Raw genomic sequence first — 19119 nt, 5'->3', positions numbered from 1 at the left:
TCATACTGTTTTCAATATAGTACAAGTGCAATATAGACTCTATATGTAATATTTTCTTGTTCACTTAGCTGTATAATAAACTATAATATACGCAAGCTTAATTTTCTAACAGAACAAAACAACACTTAAAGATTTATATCTAAAAGAGCACAGTAGAATGAATAAATAATAATTTTCAGCGAAATGTTATTACGTTATGCTTCTAATCTCATGATCAAATTTAGATTTTTAATAGTCTGCTATATGAATATTAATATAATGTGCCATACAACAGACTTAATGAACCCGCCTTTATCAGTATGAAAATAACAATAGCAAAAGCTGACATTCTTATCTTTCTACTGTAATGATTTTTTTTAAAATTTATTAACATTAAAATGTACAAATGCTGCAAACATACAAATATATAATGATTAATATATAACCCCTGGTAAAAATATTTGATGATGTTTTAGGTATACTAGCATTGATATAGGAATATGTAAAATATTTGTCCCCTAATGAAGTGCTTGAAGTACACAAATTGACCTATTGTCGTAAGAATAAGCCTGTTATATGCGTCTGCCACAAGGGAACATTTTTCTTACAAAAATAGGAAACAAAGATTATTTTAACGATTTGTTCTACTGTATCAATCAGTAATATTATATTTTGAAATTGTCCCCTAACATTTAACCCGATCAAAAGAATATTGTGAGATATTGCGATTGTTTGTGCATCAACATTAGACTGGTCATAGACTTCCAAGTTATCACATTGAATCTCTATCAAAAATGGACAAATTATATCGCCTGGTTGGTGATGCTATCACTTTGTCTAGGTAACCTGACACTAACTGTCTAACCCTGACGGATTTAACATTGTTTTCAAAACTCATCACCGATGATAACAGGAGCTAATATACTCGATAATCTACACAAGCTTTCAATGTGCATAATGAGATACGCCGCGAGGTTGTCCTCAATCGTCTCTTTTTGAAAGTAAGGGTTATTTTTATAATAAAAACATTAATTAAACCGTCTATGGGTATTCAAATTACACTCATTGTTTAGCTTTAAGACCTTGACTCTGAAGATGAAATTAGTAACTTTTCTCATCAATTTGAACGTACTATTGACACTTAAGTTTTAAGCGAAATTGAAAAAAAATAAATACTCGTGAAATACATTTATAGACAGACCCTATTTTGACAGCACTGTAATAGTTCTCTGATGGAAATAAATCAATCTATGTCAGTAACATTGCTTTGCTGATGAAGATATCAACCCAAGAGTAATAAAGCAAGACGTGCATTTGTAACCAGCTGGACTATGACAACCAAAAGCTATCAGAGCCGGACATCTCGCCCCATACATTGTTTTGGACCTTGACAATAGGAGAATGCATCAGGACAGTAAAAACCGAATATCATTACCAATTGTGCAATTTTGGAAGTTAATAATAACAGGAATGAAAAAATGAAAAGACTTAAGTGTTTGAATTCATGTGTTTGTTTGGGAGCCTTTAAGGTTTCACCTACCTGATATTAAATTTCTATAGTAAATTAAACGTTTTAATTTAAATTGCTTGGTAGCTGTCGTTGGTTTTTATTTGTTTCATTATGAATAAAACAAATAGTGTCGTGTCTTTCAAAACTATATGATCAAATAGACTATAAGGATAATGTAAACTTACCACCTGTATGATGTGCAATACACGATATACGATTTACATTATACATATATATACTTTTTTTCCGAAAACATTCAGAGGTTAAAACTTTAATTTGAAGTAACTGCTTTTTGTTAGGTTGTTTTACTCCTGCGTCCGTTCAAGCGCCTTTGAAAAGGCTGTTTAGATTCGCCAACATATTGGGTGAACATATAGGATGGCGAAGCAAATATATAACACATAAGCCCTCTTGCAGTGCACGTTACAAAATATTTTGTAGCATTTTAACCGTAACCGTTGCTGGTGAATAATGACAAATGTTGCATTCATTTGCGACATTTACACCTTTTGTCCCCACAGGAGTCTAACTGGGCTTAAATATTTCAGCCCCTAGTAGCAGATTACACAAACTGTCTAGCTGTCTAAGGACAATCATAGGTGGTTCGAGAAATACTTCGGGTAGTGTGGAGTTTTTCGCGACAGAGGTCCAGTGCTCACGAATTGTTTAGTGGCCGTTTTGAAGGTAAGGGTGGTATAAAAGGACATAAGGAGTTCTTTTACACTTTTATTTTTGCCGTGTACTCCAACAGGCTAATCTTTGGAATATTGTGAATATTTTAAACCCATATTTCATGGCGTTGTATTTATATCCCCTTCTTTTTAATTGTTCTTTGGTTGACCTAAACGTTTTTTAAAGGATTCTTCATTTGAACAAACGCACCTTAGCCTACGGGTTGACTATATACCCTTAATCAGGTGAGATGGATAACAGCTTTGGGGCATAGGGAATTGATGAGTGTTAAATGATTTGGATAGGTCCGCGGACAACTCACTTTCTGATAAAGTGATAGAATTATCTAGGAATGTGATGTAAGTGGCAGATATTTTGTGAGTGAACTTAATTAAATGATGTTGATTGTGGTTATAAAATCTTTAGTTCTGCTTCGTCATGGGTTCACTTCATATACCAGGGCAGAAGTTTTTCTATTTGGGATTCAAATGAATTTTTTTCAAAGAGTAATCAAGAAAACAAAGAATCTAGCGGAAATAGGAATAATGTCATCCTATGACAAAGACCAGACATAAAAAACAGACAAAAACAACGAAGAACATAAAATAACTAAAATGATACATACAAAGAAACAAAAGTAAATGGGCAACTCGGACTCCACTAAAACTAGAAGCATGGACTAGGTGCACCGGAAGGAAAAAAGTCCTCTGCTTTTATAGAAACACCTGCCGAGTTGCTCATAAAAAATTTAGTCCTGGGTAGAAGAAATAGGAAAGGAACAAAGTTGAACAAACCAGTTTTCATGATGCAGATAGATACACCGTTACGATCTGCAAGATCATGATGACAACCATAAAACTTCTGAACTGATCAATCTTGTAGCAACATAACCCTGTTCTAGAAGCCTAATTTTAAGAAGTCTAGCGCGATAAAAAAAATTGCGCCTCAGGGCAAGCTCTGGCATCACGTATGGATTGTGATATGAAAACTCAATACGCAAGTGCTGAAGGGATGTTGCCACAAATGAAAGGAAAGTTAACAATACTGAATAAATGTTCATCACATTTGTCGTATAGTTTAGTTAATAGTTTTCCTTTACCATCGATCTTTAAGTGTAGGTCAAGATATCAGGCAGACTTCACAGTGTCTGTAGTATTTTTGCCGTTTCAAATTACCCTATGAAAATAGTTGCATACGATGGAACCATTTTGGTACCAATAGATGTACCGTTTATTTGTAAATAATGATCTCCATTTAAATTCTTTCAAGTTTTTCCTTTTTTTTTCAAAACCAGTAGTCAGTAAGTAAAACATATTACATCTGGAAAATGTTCTACTTCAGGTGAATGCAATTACTTCTAATATCTCTACAATATATTGAATTAGTCTGAACAATGTCAATGTACACCAAACATAGAATATTGCTTTCTCAATTGAAAGTAATCAAAACCAAAAAATTTCTCAAACTTTTTTGTAAAAACATATCAAAATTTGAAAAATATAGAACTTCTGGTACTTGCGATTACCACTTGTTTCTCTAAAACATGTAAACATTTTAAATATATGAATTTATTCTGAAAGAGTAATCGAGAGAACCAAGGTTCTAACGGAAATCAAAAGAAAGTAATCCAGGGAAAAAGACAAACATGAAAAACAGACAAAAACAACAAAGAACATTTAGTAACTAAAATAATACATACAAAGTAACAAAAGCAAATAAGCAATTCGTACTCCACTAACAACTGGGAGCATGGATCAGATGCACCGGTAGGGTAAGCGGCCTCTGTTTTTTGTAGATATAGCAGTGTAGGTTCTCATAAAACGTGAAAGAAATGTCAAATTTGATTACACATTGGATATTGTAGTTATTTTTGTTTTTTGTTTTTTTTTGGCTGAATTGAAAGTAATCAAAGCAACGAAATTTCTCAAGCATTTTGTGAAAATATATCATATTTGAAAAAAAAAATGTAGTACTTCAAAAAGATGCAATACTCTTTGTATATCTGTAAATCCCGAATATATGTTTACAATCAAAAAAACAGGAACTACTGGAAACGGAATATTGCAAACAGGTTTTTCTCAAATGAAAGTTATCAAAACAATATTTGAAAACATGCAGTACTTTAGATGGATGTGATTAATAATTATTTCTCTAGAAACATATTAATTAAGTCTACAAAAAATGTCAATTTTAACTACACACAGGATATTGCAAACATTTTTTTTTTCTCAATTTAAGGTTTGCTTTTCAGGAACCCCTTCTTTGTCAGGTATGTAACCCTCCTATGAGAAAACTTATTGAGATCAGATTTCGAATTTTTCGTGAATTTGCTTATTCTAAGCAACCCAAAGAATGGCAATGAAAGGGCAGCTGAGAACATTGTAGCCTCAAAAGGTGAGGAACAGTAAACTGTGGGTTATTTTTAAGGTTGAAAGCACAATTGTCCCAACTAGTTTCATCACTCTGTCATACCTTGAGGTCTTGCAGTTTATGCTTTCAATGACGAATTGGTTATCAATATTAAATAATATTTTTTTGTTTTGGAAGTGGAATTACCTGTCAACAGAGCTGCTAAGACTTGAAATAGTTCAAGGTCCCTAGAAATTCCTGCTTGAATCCAGGAATGTGGCCAAATGCCATGAGCCCATTGGCCAAAAAAATATATACAATAATCATCACTTGCACCTGAACCGTCGGTGATTTTGTGGTGTGATTTTGTATGCCAATTGTTAATTAACCTTCGGCACAAAGTGCTGCCTGGGGCTATTACAGAAAGGCGAAATTCATACGACTTCAAAGACCTGCATTCTAATAAGAGCATTCTATTTGATTTTAAGGTCTGTCAACGTGCTGTCCAGTAATCTCATGATCATTTTTTACAATGTCAAATTCAATGCCGAGGTATGTTAAGTTTGTGGTTGGTACGACAGTTTTAATCCTCTTAAAGGAGAACACCCATTTCTTGGCATATTATTTTTGGATCGAGCGTAGTGAATGACCTAAAGTTGGATCCGACGACAGTACACAGAAAACAAAATCATCCAAATAATGGAAGACGTGTTCGTTTTTACTTTCCGATACGACCTACTGTAAAAAAGTTACATTTTTTCAAGAACTTGAGATAAAGGAAAGTATAGATACTGTGGAGTCAGTCTGATATCTTAACCTACACTTAGAGATCGATGGTAAAGGAAAACTATCGACCAAAATTACGACAAACGTGATGACTTTTCATTCATAATTGTTGCTAAAAGATTGAAGTCACCACTACAGAAGTTTTATGATCGTCACCATAAACTTGTGAATCGTTATGGTGTACCCATCCACAGAATGAAAACTGGTTTGTTCAACGTGTCATAGTTTTCCTTTTCTCTTTTGTATACCCCGTACTTTTTATGTGTAACTCGACTGGTGTTTCTAGAAATGCATAAGACGCTTCTCCTACCGGTGCACCTTGTCCATGTTCCCATTTTCAGTGGAATCCGAGTTGCTCTTTTACTTTTGTTACTTTATATGTATTATTTTAGTTACTTTATATTCTTTGTTGTGTTTGTCTGTTTTCCATGTTTGGTCATTGTCCCAGGATGACATTCTTTTGATTTCCGCTAGAATATTGGTTCCATTGATTACTCTTTCAAATAGTGCACAGCTGATAGAAGTTCCAAAAGTAAGCATTTTGTCAAAATAATACTTACCTTTGAAAGTTACTCCCAAAAGATTGAAATCGCAAGGTGCAATAGGTAAAAGCCGAAATACAGATTTAACATCGCTAGAACTAAGTTTATTCCCTGGACCTAGCTTATAAATAAGCCAAGCATAATCACCAATTGCTGTACTGGACCGTGCATACTGTTTTGTTGATATAATGATTGATTGTTACGTTCTTTGGGTATGATAAATCGTAAATAACCAATATATTTTTGGAGTTAGAGTAAAGTATTAAAAGTTGGCATTTATAGGTTAGTACCCTAGCGAATAATGACTGGAAACATTGTTGGTTTGTTCGGAGACTAGCTTGGATTTCTTTTTTAGTTTTGTATCTCTAAATTCCAAATTATTTTGGCCTCTCTTTGTGGCTTAGAAGAATAGACAAATTGATATATTTACCAGTCAAGATCTTTTCTTTAATTTTAAGCGGGCAGTGAAACCTACAGTATCTAGAAATTTGTTACTGAGATGAGGTATACTCTTCTATGTCAAGACCACGGATACATTGGCGGTCATTTCCATCAACATATAAACGTTAAAATTCGATATCATGAGGGAACGAGATAACCGAACTACCTGCGCCTAATCCACTGCCTGGCCTCATCTCTGGATGTTGACTCTCCGTCGCGCTCTTCGTGATCAGTTTTGATGACTCCCATCCACCCATCTCTTTTTCTTTCCCCTCTTGCTTTGCACGTTTATCTTCGCTTAAGCATGTTGATGGATGTGTGGCACGATCGCTGTGAAAGACTATGGTTGTGCACACACTAAATATTTATACTAGCACCCTCTACTGCAAGGCACGAACGAACAAGGTGGATAAGTCTAAATTTCTTGTCATTGTATATTAGATTGTGTGGAACAATATAAAACTCTTGGCCTTGACGACCAAATTTAATTAAGCATTTAAATATGAAATTGAAATAATCTTTATTAACTTAAAATAGTCGTTATTATCAATGTAAAATGTAAGCAATCCGGCACGAAATTATGTTTTTGCCAATCCGATTCTTCCGTTATTTTAAACATTTTTCATGTACTATTTACGATATACGGTGTACGATACACGATAAACGATACGTGATTTACGTTATACGATGTACGATACATGATGTAAGATACAAGATGTGCAATATTCGTGGTACGATACGTACACGATGTACGATATACGATAGAAAGGTACATTAACACAATCCGATATGAACATTTAGGTATTAAGGCTAAAATCAAAACGTGGATTTATACAAATTTGTAATCAAAGCCTTATTCCATTTTCTTATACAAAGCTATGTTGTTCGCCAGTAATTGATCACCCTAAAATAGTCATGAAATCCATACATATCTTAGGCTGACACCTATTTGTAATAATACAATATTTTGGGGAAATATCAGTAAATTCTTTTGTAAATAATTTCTATACTCATACGCAAAATATAATCAGTAACTGGTAAACATATTATTGTATCTATTTAAAGGAATTGTATTATAAAATGGATATTAAGAACTAGCATACTACAATGGTTAAATGTAACGATTGATTATGAGAAGTTCTAATGACTGAAACAATACTTTTTAATTTATATTTTTGATACTCGCGGTGATAGATTTGTCTTCCTCTTTCGATAATTTTGGTTATGAGTACTTTTTGTATACAACTGATAGTTTGATTATGATCTCCCTACATATCTGATTTTAATGCTGCTGATGAGAGGTTACTCCTTGAAACACGTGTACAGCATATCGAAATTTACAATATATAAGACTGATATTTTGTTGTATTTAAGAACTACTGGGTCGATACCAGTGCTGGTGGACCTGAGCTCCCCGATGGCATTCGCCAACCCAGTAGTCAGACTTGTCTGACTCAGAATAATATATTGTATCTATCCTATTTATGAAATCTTGCAGTATTCCAAATTTTAAAATACGTAAAACACCGAGGCTTCATTCCTTGCATTGCGTATGGTAGAACCTCTCGGTGATGGATTTGGCTTCCTCGTTCGATAAATTTGGTTATGACGACCTTGTATGCAACTAATATTTTGATTATGATGTTCCAACATATTTGATTTTGAAGCTGCTAATAAGAGGTTACTCCTTGGAACACGTGTACAACATATCGAAATTTACAATATATAAAACTGGTATTTTTTGTATTTAAAAAAATGTGATTTGTTTGCGTTGTTTTAGTGCTGGGACATACATGCAAGGGTGCAACCTGCTTTTTATGAATTGATTGAAACTTACACGTTAGTTACTATTTAGAAATATAGTGTGATTTTTTTTTAAATAATTTGTAAATTATCATTGGTTTTTACAAAAAATACAGGTACATGCAGTTCTGCGTACAACACAGTAATAGCAGTATACCAGTGTAATTCGCACAATCTAAATCATAATTATAAATTATGCAATATTGTGCTTCAGTCTATTGTTAAAAAAGAACAGTAAAAATGGATCGACTCCTACCTAAAAAGGCAGAAGTAAATTCTTGTCTGGGATGGATATTCGTAAAGTTTGTTTGAAAACTAAACTGAAAACCAGGAAATTTAACTTATATCCTGTGTAAATTGAAACCTCTTATCGTAAACATACACAAATGACATACTCAAACCTTGTCTCATAACAATTTGTCGAAGCGACTTTTGCCTGATAAGAAACCTTAATTTTTTTCTTAAATAGTTTTTTTTTCCTAATTCTAATTAAACTTTGTTGTTTTTCACCTAAAACCGTTTTCTTGTCTCAATTCGAATGGAAATTAACGTTATAGTTAAATTTGACGGGATATTGTTAATAATATTTGTGATTTACATTTCATTTTTACAGCATATGCTTAACTACTTTTACAGTTACACTACTAATATTTGATACTGATAATGAATTTTTACAAAATTTAATCAATAAACTTCTTTCTAATCCATTCACGAACATCTTTGCTTTATATAAAGGGTTTGAAGTATGTACTTTCAGTCGTGTTTTTATTTCAATAATCAATACTTCAAAAAGGAAGTTTTTGTCCATATCGTATTATGTTTTTGCGTGATTCATTATCATAAAATGAAACATGTGTTCCGTCAATTACTAGGAAATATCAGAATTACACCATAACTTCGAAATAGCATCCCTGAACATCCTAAAAAGGTCTGTTAAGAAATTATTACGTTGTAAATGTAATTTCGTCTATTTTTTCTTTGTTTTTTCTTTTTGTTTTTTTATTTTGCCTTTATTTATTTATTTATTTATTTATTTTGTTATTTGTTTGTTCGTTTGTTCATTTGATTTTGGTTTGTTTGTTTGTTTTTATTTTATTTATTTATTTATTTATTTATTTTTTGTTTAGTTTTTACTTGTTTGACTGTAGCTGTTTGTATAAACTGTTTACATGCTTGCATAATGGTAGATACTACAGTATCAGTATAACCTTTGACTAACTGTATGTAAGTATAGGTTTTTATGTTCTGCAAATATTGCCTATGCTAGAGGTGATTCATGGTGTACAAAAACCCACCAATCAATGCTTGGTCGGTCATAAGTTGCTTACTATTTAGGTAACGATAGTTTTTTTTTCTGTTATGTATTCATGAGAAAGAATTACCTAGGGAACCAATGTTATATCGGTAACCAAAATGATGTTGTCCAGGGACAACGACCAGACATGGAAAACAGATATATGCAACAAAAAACATACAGTAACTTCATACATACAAAGTAACGAAAGCAAATGAGCAACTCGGACTCCACAAAAAATGGGAGCATGGATCAGGTGCATCGGTAGGAGAAGCGTCTTCTGCTTTTCTAGAAACTCCGCCGAGTTACTCATAAAAAGTCAAGTCCGGGGTATACAAAAGAGGAAAGGAAACTATGAACAAATCAGTTTTCATGGCCAGGTGGACACACTGGAATGATCCACGAGTTCATGATGACGACCATAGAGCTTCTGTAGTGATTACTTCAATCTTGTAGCAACATAGCCTTGTTCCAAAAGCCCAATTGTAAGAAGCCTTTTTGTTAGAATTCTAGCGCGATACAAAAAGTCTGCATACTTTCGGCAATCCCTAGCATAACGTGTGAATTGTGATGTGAACACTTCATATTCAAGTGCTGAAAGGATGTCGCCACATATGAAAGGAAAGTTGACAATTCTGAATGAGAAATCATTACGTTTGTCGTAAAGTTTGGTCAATAGTTTTCCTTTACCATCGATTTCTAAGTGTAGATCAAGATATGTGGCTGTAGTATCATTTATCTCAAGTTCTTTTGGGTAGATGCTATGTATCAAATACACAAAATTAGGATTGTTTAAAGATAATACGTCATTTATATAGTGGAAATTGAGATTAAAGGATCTAGCTAAACGATATTATTGTTTTTCGGATCAGATTAGCTATAAAATCAGCATCATAAGAGTGAAGGAATATGACAGCAAGTAGAGGAACATAATTTGTCCCCATTGGAATGTCGACGCGTCCACCACACTGAACAAATATATTGTCGATTTAAAATTCCAGCATTTTGTAAATATCTACCTCTGTATATTTGGAAGATAATTTGGAATTATTTCTTACAAAGTATGAGGAATCTCTACCAAGAACTATATTCTTGTATCTAGGTGTACCATCTTTTTTTTTCGAAAAACAACGATGTATAATGTTTTAAGATTTTAACTGAGTATGGCGAATAGAAGTATAGGTTTTAATGCTTTTATGTTCTGAAACTGATTGCCTCCAAAAGATCTTTCGCATTTTTCAGGATCCACATTGAATTAATACCACTGCGGGAGTCACAAGTGTTGTGGTAGGACTGCAGACCCTCTTTTGACAGCTGTGAGTATAGAAGTTAAGTGTTGAAAGGGCTTTCATATAATAAACACAATGTTCTCGATTCGATCTGCAACATGGGTTTTGCAAAATGAGTTTTTACTACTAATTATACTAAAATTGTAAAATACGAAATCATTTTCTGCACAACCTGTTCCATGGTTAACTTATGTGAATATTTGCAACTTTGAACACATTTTGTAAAGGTCATGTTGCAGATCGAATCGAGAACGTTGTGATTGTTTTATTTGTTATTCGGTAATGTACTAAAATGCAACCATTTTTAGGGGCATCTTAGTGCTGTGATTAAAAAGTCATTTCTTTTTGTCAGAAAGAGGTCTTTTTTACATTTTTGAAATTCTAGGCATGTGACCTTTGCATGCTACTTGTTTCCTAATACCTACAATTAATGATTTCACTTTAATTACTTATCGAAGTGTATTGAGGTCAACTGATCGTTGACCCCTCCCCTAATTACATGTAAAGCAAAATAGCAGAAAACTTTACTGTTTTTCACATTAATAAGTACGATTTTCAAGTCTATATTGATTTATCTTTGCATTGACATATGATATAGTCGTATACCCTCTAGGCCCATTAAACTCGAAAAATAAAGCACTTTTTGATACCTTTCCGCAGCACTAATGTAAAGTAAAAACGTTAGAAATGGTTAGGGAGACCCTAAGCTGATTTTTTAGCATAATTCGTAGAAATACATAATTTGATGAAAATTGCCTTTCCTGATCATTCATTCCATTTTCCCATAAAATCAGTGTCGTGATATTGGTAATTTGGCTATAGTTTAAGAGGTGCATTGTGCAAGATACTGAAACACAGTAACACTGACTCATAACTTGACATCATCCCTGAAATACCTAATGCCGCTGCCTGGGATATTCATAGTACTCAAATGGTCATATAGCACAGACTAAGAATGACGCAGTTATGAAATGGGCATGATACTAATTGTAGAAATCTGTCCTTTATCAAAATTGTCAATGATATTATCTACTACAACTTTTTGAATTATCTAAAATATTGGTATGATAAGTTACCTAAAGTTGTCATTTAAGTATTTTAGAAAAAATATCATGAAGGGCATGATATGAAAATGGCCATTTCTTTGTAGTCCCATGTCTAATGTTGGTAGTTTTGATCTCATTTGGACTCCCAGTTTTTAGTGGAGTCCGAGTTGCTCATTTACTTTTATTACTTTGTATGTATGATTTTAGTTACTTTATGTTCTTTGTTGTGTATGTCTGTTTTCCATGTCTGGTCTTTGTCCCTGGATTACATTCTTTTGATTACCGCTATAACCTTGGTTCCCTTGATTACTCATTCACCATACCACAAGCTTTCATAAAATGTAAAAATAAAAAACAGAAAAAATCATAAAATGTTTTTAAGGAATCACTAACCAGTTCCTTGTCGAATTCCACCCCCTCGATGTGGTAGCAAAAACACAATGAACCAAAATATATGCATTGTAAATGCATTATTTGTGTGTAATCTGATCAGAATGTGTACTTAAAAATCACATTTGTAATTTACTACAAAAGTGTATGAATAGTGTATATTAGTTTGTGTAATTAGTCTTCATGCTGCCAGTTAGTTGCAAAGATATAAATGTGGATTTTCGGTATTATTAATTCAAGTTGATTCTACAGGAACTTCTATAATCATCGTGCCATTTTTGCTTTACAGATAACGGACACGATGATAATGGTTATAACAATTTTGATGCTATTGTGTGTGAATACAGCAATATCTTTCCCTTATTTTTCGAATGAAGCTAAAGAAGACTTTGATCAATCTAGCAAAGCCTTAAAACTGATGAGAATCCATTTAGAGAAAACCCTGTCTACTTTAGAGAATGACAGTAAGAAGCAACAGGAAAAAACAAGAAAGGCATTCAAGATAATCGGAAATAAAATAAAAAAGGTGGATCAAGACTTTCAAGCACTTGGGAAAGATCTCAATAGTAAGGTTATGTATAGTTATCCAAGTTTTGGTGTTTTCATTTATTACAATACCTGCACATTTGAACACGCGAAGTAAACTGAATCGAAGATGCAATATTAGCTGTAGTGAAACTCCCGGTTTATTGTGCATACATATCTAAATCATGATATTCGTTTGTTGCTGAAATTACCTTCGAAGGGAAAACAATTACTATCTTTAAAGAAAAATATAGCCGACGCAGTAAAATTAATTTTGTTCATTTTACTTATAATTTTCTACATTTTATTCAGGAAATAACACATGGCACGAAATTTCAATTTTCGATAGTTTTTTCGAACGCCACTAAGTTATCAGAATTCGACCAATCGGGAAACAGAATTGCGATCAGGTGACTTTCTTTTCTATGAAAGAGCATCTTTAAGGTCAAAGGGTAAAAAAGCGGAACTATACCGACTGTATCGGAAAAATACATGGTCAAAGAACGCTGCAAAATAAAAAAGACAAAAGACGAGTAACAATTCGTAAAAAAAAACACGCAGAACACACAGCAAAAACCCAAAGTAAATTTGATTGAATTTCCATTTCCGGTTCTTAGCAAGCTGTGTGTTTCATATAGAATGTAGTGCTAGTATACATGTATCAGCAAAATCAACGTTTCAAAATGAACAATAAACTTACTTAATATTGTGCAATGAAATCTTATTGAGTAATAAGGGTTGTTAAAGTAACTTTAATAAGTTAATCTTTATCAAACAAATTATTTCAATTCTTCTCTAGAGTCTAAATGGCACAAGTATGACGGACACTGTTACTACTTTGGTATGGAATCTGTCCATTGGTATAGAGCTGAGGTAGGTCATATTGCCTGTGAAATTTATCTTATTACATGGATATCTTTGAATTTCATGTGTTTTCGGGAATAAATATAGCACTTCAAATGAAATATATTACTAGAATTAGTTAAATTTGGTGTCCTGTTGAATACGATTGTTATATTATTGTTATATCTTTTTTCTTACAGAGAAACTGCAAAAAACTTGGAGGATATCTAGTAAAAATAAACGACGAAAAGGAAAATGCAAACTTATTCAAAAACCAACCATCAAGAAGTATATATATCATATGTATTAATTTTATGATTAATTTAGAAAAAAAAGCAATGAAAAGTGAAGATACAGGTCTAAACAAACATTTTTAGGTTTTTTTTCGCATATATAATTTTCATGATTGAAAATTTTACTTGTGTTGAATTTAATTATTATAACATAAATAAATGATATGTATTGAAAACACAAAAAATATGTAATAAATAAAACAGATGGATGACTAGAAAATAAAAATCTATGAAGTATCGTTTGTCTTTATTCTATGTCCAAAGGTAACTACTACTGGATAGGATTACATGATCTCACTGAGGGCCAGTTCAGATGGATCTATGACCAGACAAAAGCTTCATACAAACCTTGGTATTCCAGTTATGGTAGTAGAGGGACTAGTTATAACTGCGTTGCTATGTTGCACAATTACAGTGGAAAGTGGATAGACTATTCGTGCGCTCAAAATACGTTCTACTACATTTGCGAGAGTAATTTCTGTAAGTGTTAAATGAAATGACTACAATTCAAATTTAAATGCATCGGTGAATAATATATTAGTCAATTAAATGCTTAATTTAATTAATTTTGAAGGGCAACATTTAAAAAGGTTTTACATTTATTAGAGTGCTATTTTTATTATTTCTGTTTTATCTTAATTTTTACATTTTGCTTCATGGACGTATTGAATTTAACATATATTTCATTCACTTCTGTATAGTAGCAACATAGCATGCAAGCAATTTAAAACGCAATACTGCCTTATTGTCTTGGTTGTAATAACAGTTCTTTATTTTACAGGTTTCTAGAAAAGTGTGGTGGATGATTCCTTAGTTTAATTTCTGCGTGATAACGACAACTCTACATTTCGACAGCTTAAAAAATAAAGTCTTAATTCCAACTATATATATTGTCTTTATTTTGTATTGATATACTTATCTCATAACCCATTAGACAATTCGCTTAAGCATTTTATCCTCCAGCGTTTGATACAAATCATAAGGAAAATCCGTGAAACAAAGTTGCCTGTTTAGATTACTAAAAATGAGATATAAGTATACTTATATATATATAGACATAGTTGGCGTATAAAACATAGTATATGGCAGCTAGCATGTAAATTTTACAGGGACACATGCAAAACTGGTAAATAAATCAAACCTCATCAGCTTCAATTTTTTTTAACAAAAGCAGAAAAATAGACGAAAATTACAAACGAATTTAGACTTCATACAATACATTACTGCGAGTGTATATTTTGAAACAATATAAAGATTAAAGATTAAACGATTAATAGGTCTATTATTGAGACAAAAAGCTTCACATTCATTGGTGCACCCTAATAAAAGTGTAAGTTTGTTGATATCATTAATTCGATTTTAAACGAATATCGATCTCCACTTTAAACCTGCAGAAAAAAAGTTATATTCCTTTTTATGCATGTTCATGCTACGTGTATTTATTTGCAATAAATGCTAGTAAAATCCATATCAAAGCGTTAAGATACAAATGCACTCTACAATAATTTACATTGCAAACAAGAAGGTTTCATATCAAACGGAAGAAAGGGAAAAAGATACCACACAAAACACCGAAGCACCTAAAATATAAAATCCCACATACAATCTGGAAGTCACATTGGGTTTTCATGAAGGGTAATAATAATAAAAAAGCGTTTTTTTGATCTTATTTAAAAATCCTTATTGAAAACTAAAAATATTGTTTATGCGAAAACCACGCAAAACTGGACAACATTCCGAAAGTAATTTTGGAATTTCCGTAAATTTCATTTAGGAAAGGAAAAAAGTCATAAAAGATTCGCAAACAATACATATGATTTTGACCATACATTGTTTAATTTTAGTAACAGTAAATTTTAGGTGTTTCGGGTATTTTCTTAATGATGAGTCGATTTTTTTTCGTAATTAAAATAGGATCATTTTCATCAGTTATCAATAGTTGCTTAGTTATGTCAATTGACAACATTTTATGAAACGTTGTGTGCATATTCATGGATGTGAAAATTAGTTACTAAATGTGGTAGACCTGGGGAAACCCCAAAACTTGTCATAATTCATTTGTTGTTAAATTATGCATAATATTACATTAATAGTAGTGCATTATCTGATATTTTTAAGAAACTTTCACCATGCATATTATGAATAATAGAAACTAAAAATTGTTATCTTTAGAAATCTGAATCACTGGCAATATATTATTTTAGGATCATTTTTACAGAATATTTAAATAAACAACTGAATATTAAGTCAAATTCACTAAAAAGGGGTTCATATATAAGATTTGATATGGAATTTTTATTCTGTAAAAGAATAACTTGCCTTTTATTTTACCAAATATAACTAAAAGAAAGGTATTTGTTAGCTATTTGCCTATATAAAAACTTCTATTTTGCAAGGTCCTATTATCTTATTATTGTACAAAAATAATATTATACGTACCATTTATGTACAAAACCATACACAAAGTTCTAGAAAAGTTTGCCGTGTAGTTTTTTAATGTTTAAACGATCTTATGTTCAGCATTAAAAAAAATCCTTATCAGTAAAATAATGGCTAAAATCATGTAAGAATTCAACATAAAGGTAACTTAATGTATGTCACATTATGATGACAGTTATTAAATAAAGAGCATTGCTAAGAGTAAAAAGAAGCAAAAAAAATGTCACAAAAATATTCACAGTGCATGACGGGACAAATTTATATAATTATATAATGAACACAGTTTTATGGTTGATAGAGTCATCTGAATGCAGAAACACAATGAAAGCAGAAAGCTTGAATTAATAAAGAATTCAACTCTAAAAGGTTAAGTTAAATTGGCTATGTTATTGGTTAGCAGTACTGTGTCATCCATTACAGCTTGTTTACATTAATTTTTATATTTCTATTTAAAATTCTATCTAAAGGACTCCTTGAATGTAATAGACGGCGCTATTTCAAACATTTAACAACCTAACGAAAGACTTATTCCTCAATGTACGGACATAACCATTTATTAAACACCTCAATTTTCTGGTTTGCAAAGTGCTGGAGATGACATATGTGTTCTAAAAAGTTACACCCTTGCTTTTAGTTATTTCCCTTTTACGTCGAAATCACTTAAAGCTTGGATATCAGGAGTCATTCAAAATGTTTTAGTAACTGAAAACCTTTCTATTTGGATTAAATCCCTTTCCTCAGATCTACTAAGTTAAATAGCTTTATTCGACAATTGGCTGTGTGCCAAGGTCCGAAAAATAGAAGGCCATTTTAATATGAATTGACATATGTAACCAAAAAGCCCGAAAGAAACTTAAGTAACGCTTAAAAATTATTATTGTTGTAATTAAAAAGAAGAAAATATATTATTTTCAAATGTATTAAGTTTTATGATGGGCATTTAAAATTTTCGTATTTTTCATCAGGTAAAATGGACGTTATTTGTATTGAAATAGAAAAATTATTTAATGATTGTTTCAGCCATAATGCTAAATGTATAAATATACCCTTGCATGTATTATATCAGAAGTACAGAAATATTTTTTTTAAAATAATATTAAAATCAAAACTTAACATTTTATTAGTTGAAAAAAAAACTACTTCTGAAGTACCGACACTATGACAGATTTGGAATGTATTCTTATATTCCGAATTACAGAAAATGAACACACCATAAATTGTTTGTCAAGATACAACTATTCGTTTCCTGTCGTGAAAAATATTACGTACAAGTATCATTGTGTACAAGTATGTGTTGTGATATGAACACTACATACGCAGGTGCTTAAAAAATATACTGTACAATATAGTGCTTCATTTTACATGTACTTATCATATAAAGGTTTGTATATTGTACATTGATGTATGTACATGTAGTATATTGCTATATATATATGCATGCAGGTTAATAAGTAAATGCAGTACAAATGTACATGTATATTATGAAAAGTATTTTTCAAAACATTTTTACGACCACAAATATTGTGGCTGAATTATCGAATGTTGTCATTATTGTCATTTTTATTATTATTTTTTAATCTTTTTTTTCTTTTTGTTCTGTACGTTAGTTGGATGAATATCATGCTACTAGAGACACAGTTTGCTGTAAAAAATGTGGTTACCATTCTGACAAAAAATAAAATATGTATTTATCTTAACTGATGTAGAAGGCTTAAGTTTATTTTTCATTTGATTTTGATGATGTACAAAAAGGGTTTCTATTAAATTTTCTGGAAAGATGATTTCACAGATTTGACATCGTGTAATACCATTTTCAAATTATTAGGATTCAAAGTCGATACAAAAAAAATATTTATATATATAGGCTTAATTGTGAATCTGACCTTAATTTGAACCACACTCTTTTTTTTCTGCAGATTGCAGTCATATTTCGTTCGAGGAATCTGTCTTTTTCTTTCTTTCTGTTGTGCATCTCCGGGTGATGTTCGGAACTTTTTTGGTTCAATCTGCAAACATGGCCAAACTAGATTCAAAGTCTGTTCACGAACATTAATGGTATTTCTCATGTGTGAGATAATTTTGTATAACTCCTTTTTACTGACTGATGGCTTTTGGCCATATGATTACTTTTGAAAGAGCAGGCCTGAAAGATGTCAAGCTTTGTTATAATGTTTTAGTGTCTTTCACGATTAAAATATGCACAGGAGACACCAAGGACGATCCTCTTAAAAATCCTTATCTTCGTTTTGCTGCGGGTAATTAATGTTTCTCAGATACTCAAGTACTATATTCTACTTTCGATGTTTGATTTTTAATCCTTTTAGATGTTATCTTGCTTCCAAGATAAGCTAAATCTGACACTTCATTTGCCAAGAATTTTCTACGGTCAAATGCCTTACCAAAGGGGTAGATGGTAGAATTCAACTCCTTACTTTGCTTTATGATTTGTCCCAGAGGGAAGATTTTGTCAGCAAATGCTCTGCCCTTCCTAAATCCAGCTTTCTCATATCGTAGGTGTGTATATAGTGATGATGATATTTTATTCAGGATCATTTTGCATAAAATATTGACTTTGGTAGATAAACGCACGATTCCTTTCCAGACGTATAGGTTTGTAAGATCACTATTTTAGAAAGATTTTCTGCAAGACCACAATGTCATTAATTTGGTGTTGTTTCCATGTCCAAATGTTCTATAGGATTTCTGTGAGAACTCAGCCCACTCTCTGAAGCATTTCTGAGTGTGTCTGGTAACATGTTGACGATCAATTTGCCAGTGTCCCAACTGCTTTGTCACTTTTTTAGTGTACGTTTCACCCAGCCGTTTAATTCTTTTATATTACCGGACATTGAACCATCTGTGTTCTTGATTTTTTTCTCCCTATTTCTAAATTTACCACTTAGAATTTTTGATATGCA

At 31.9% G+C, this 19119-nt stretch overlaps 1 protein-coding gene across 2 annotated transcripts; it reads left to right on the top strand.

Moving 5' to 3' along the window:
- The first annotated feature begins 8954 nt into the window (after window positions 1-8954).
- On the top strand, window positions 8955-14648 carry LOC148609680 (perlucin-like protein). Of its 2 annotated transcripts, XM_088540787.1 has the most exons (7): window positions 8955-9010; window positions 10619-10692; window positions 12391-12667; window positions 13426-13499; window positions 13670-13757; window positions 14027-14242; window positions 14544-14648. In XM_088540787.1, the coding sequence occupies exons 3-7, from the start codon at window positions 12403-12405 to the stop codon at window positions 14549-14551; spliced, it is 651 nt and encodes a 216-aa protein (XP_088396913.1). In that variant the 5' UTR covers window positions 8955-9010; window positions 10619-10692; window positions 12391-12402; the 3' UTR covers window positions 14552-14648. The 2 variants fall into 2 exon arrangements, with proteins under 2 accessions (XP_088396913.1, XP_088396914.1); XM_088540788.1 differs by lacking the exon at window positions 10619-10692.
- The last annotated feature ends 4471 nt before the right edge of the window (window positions 14649-19119 follow it).

The sequence above is a fragment of the Perna viridis genome, chromosome 8, assembly GCF_037379345.1.
Source record: "Perna viridis isolate PV_CMFRI_1.1 ecotype Kerala chromosome 8, ASM3737934v1, whole genome shotgun sequence".
Taxonomy (NCBI): domain Eukaryota; kingdom Metazoa; phylum Mollusca; class Bivalvia; order Mytilida; family Mytilidae; genus Perna; species Perna viridis.
This window is presented reverse-complemented; position numbering and strand designations above follow the sequence as displayed.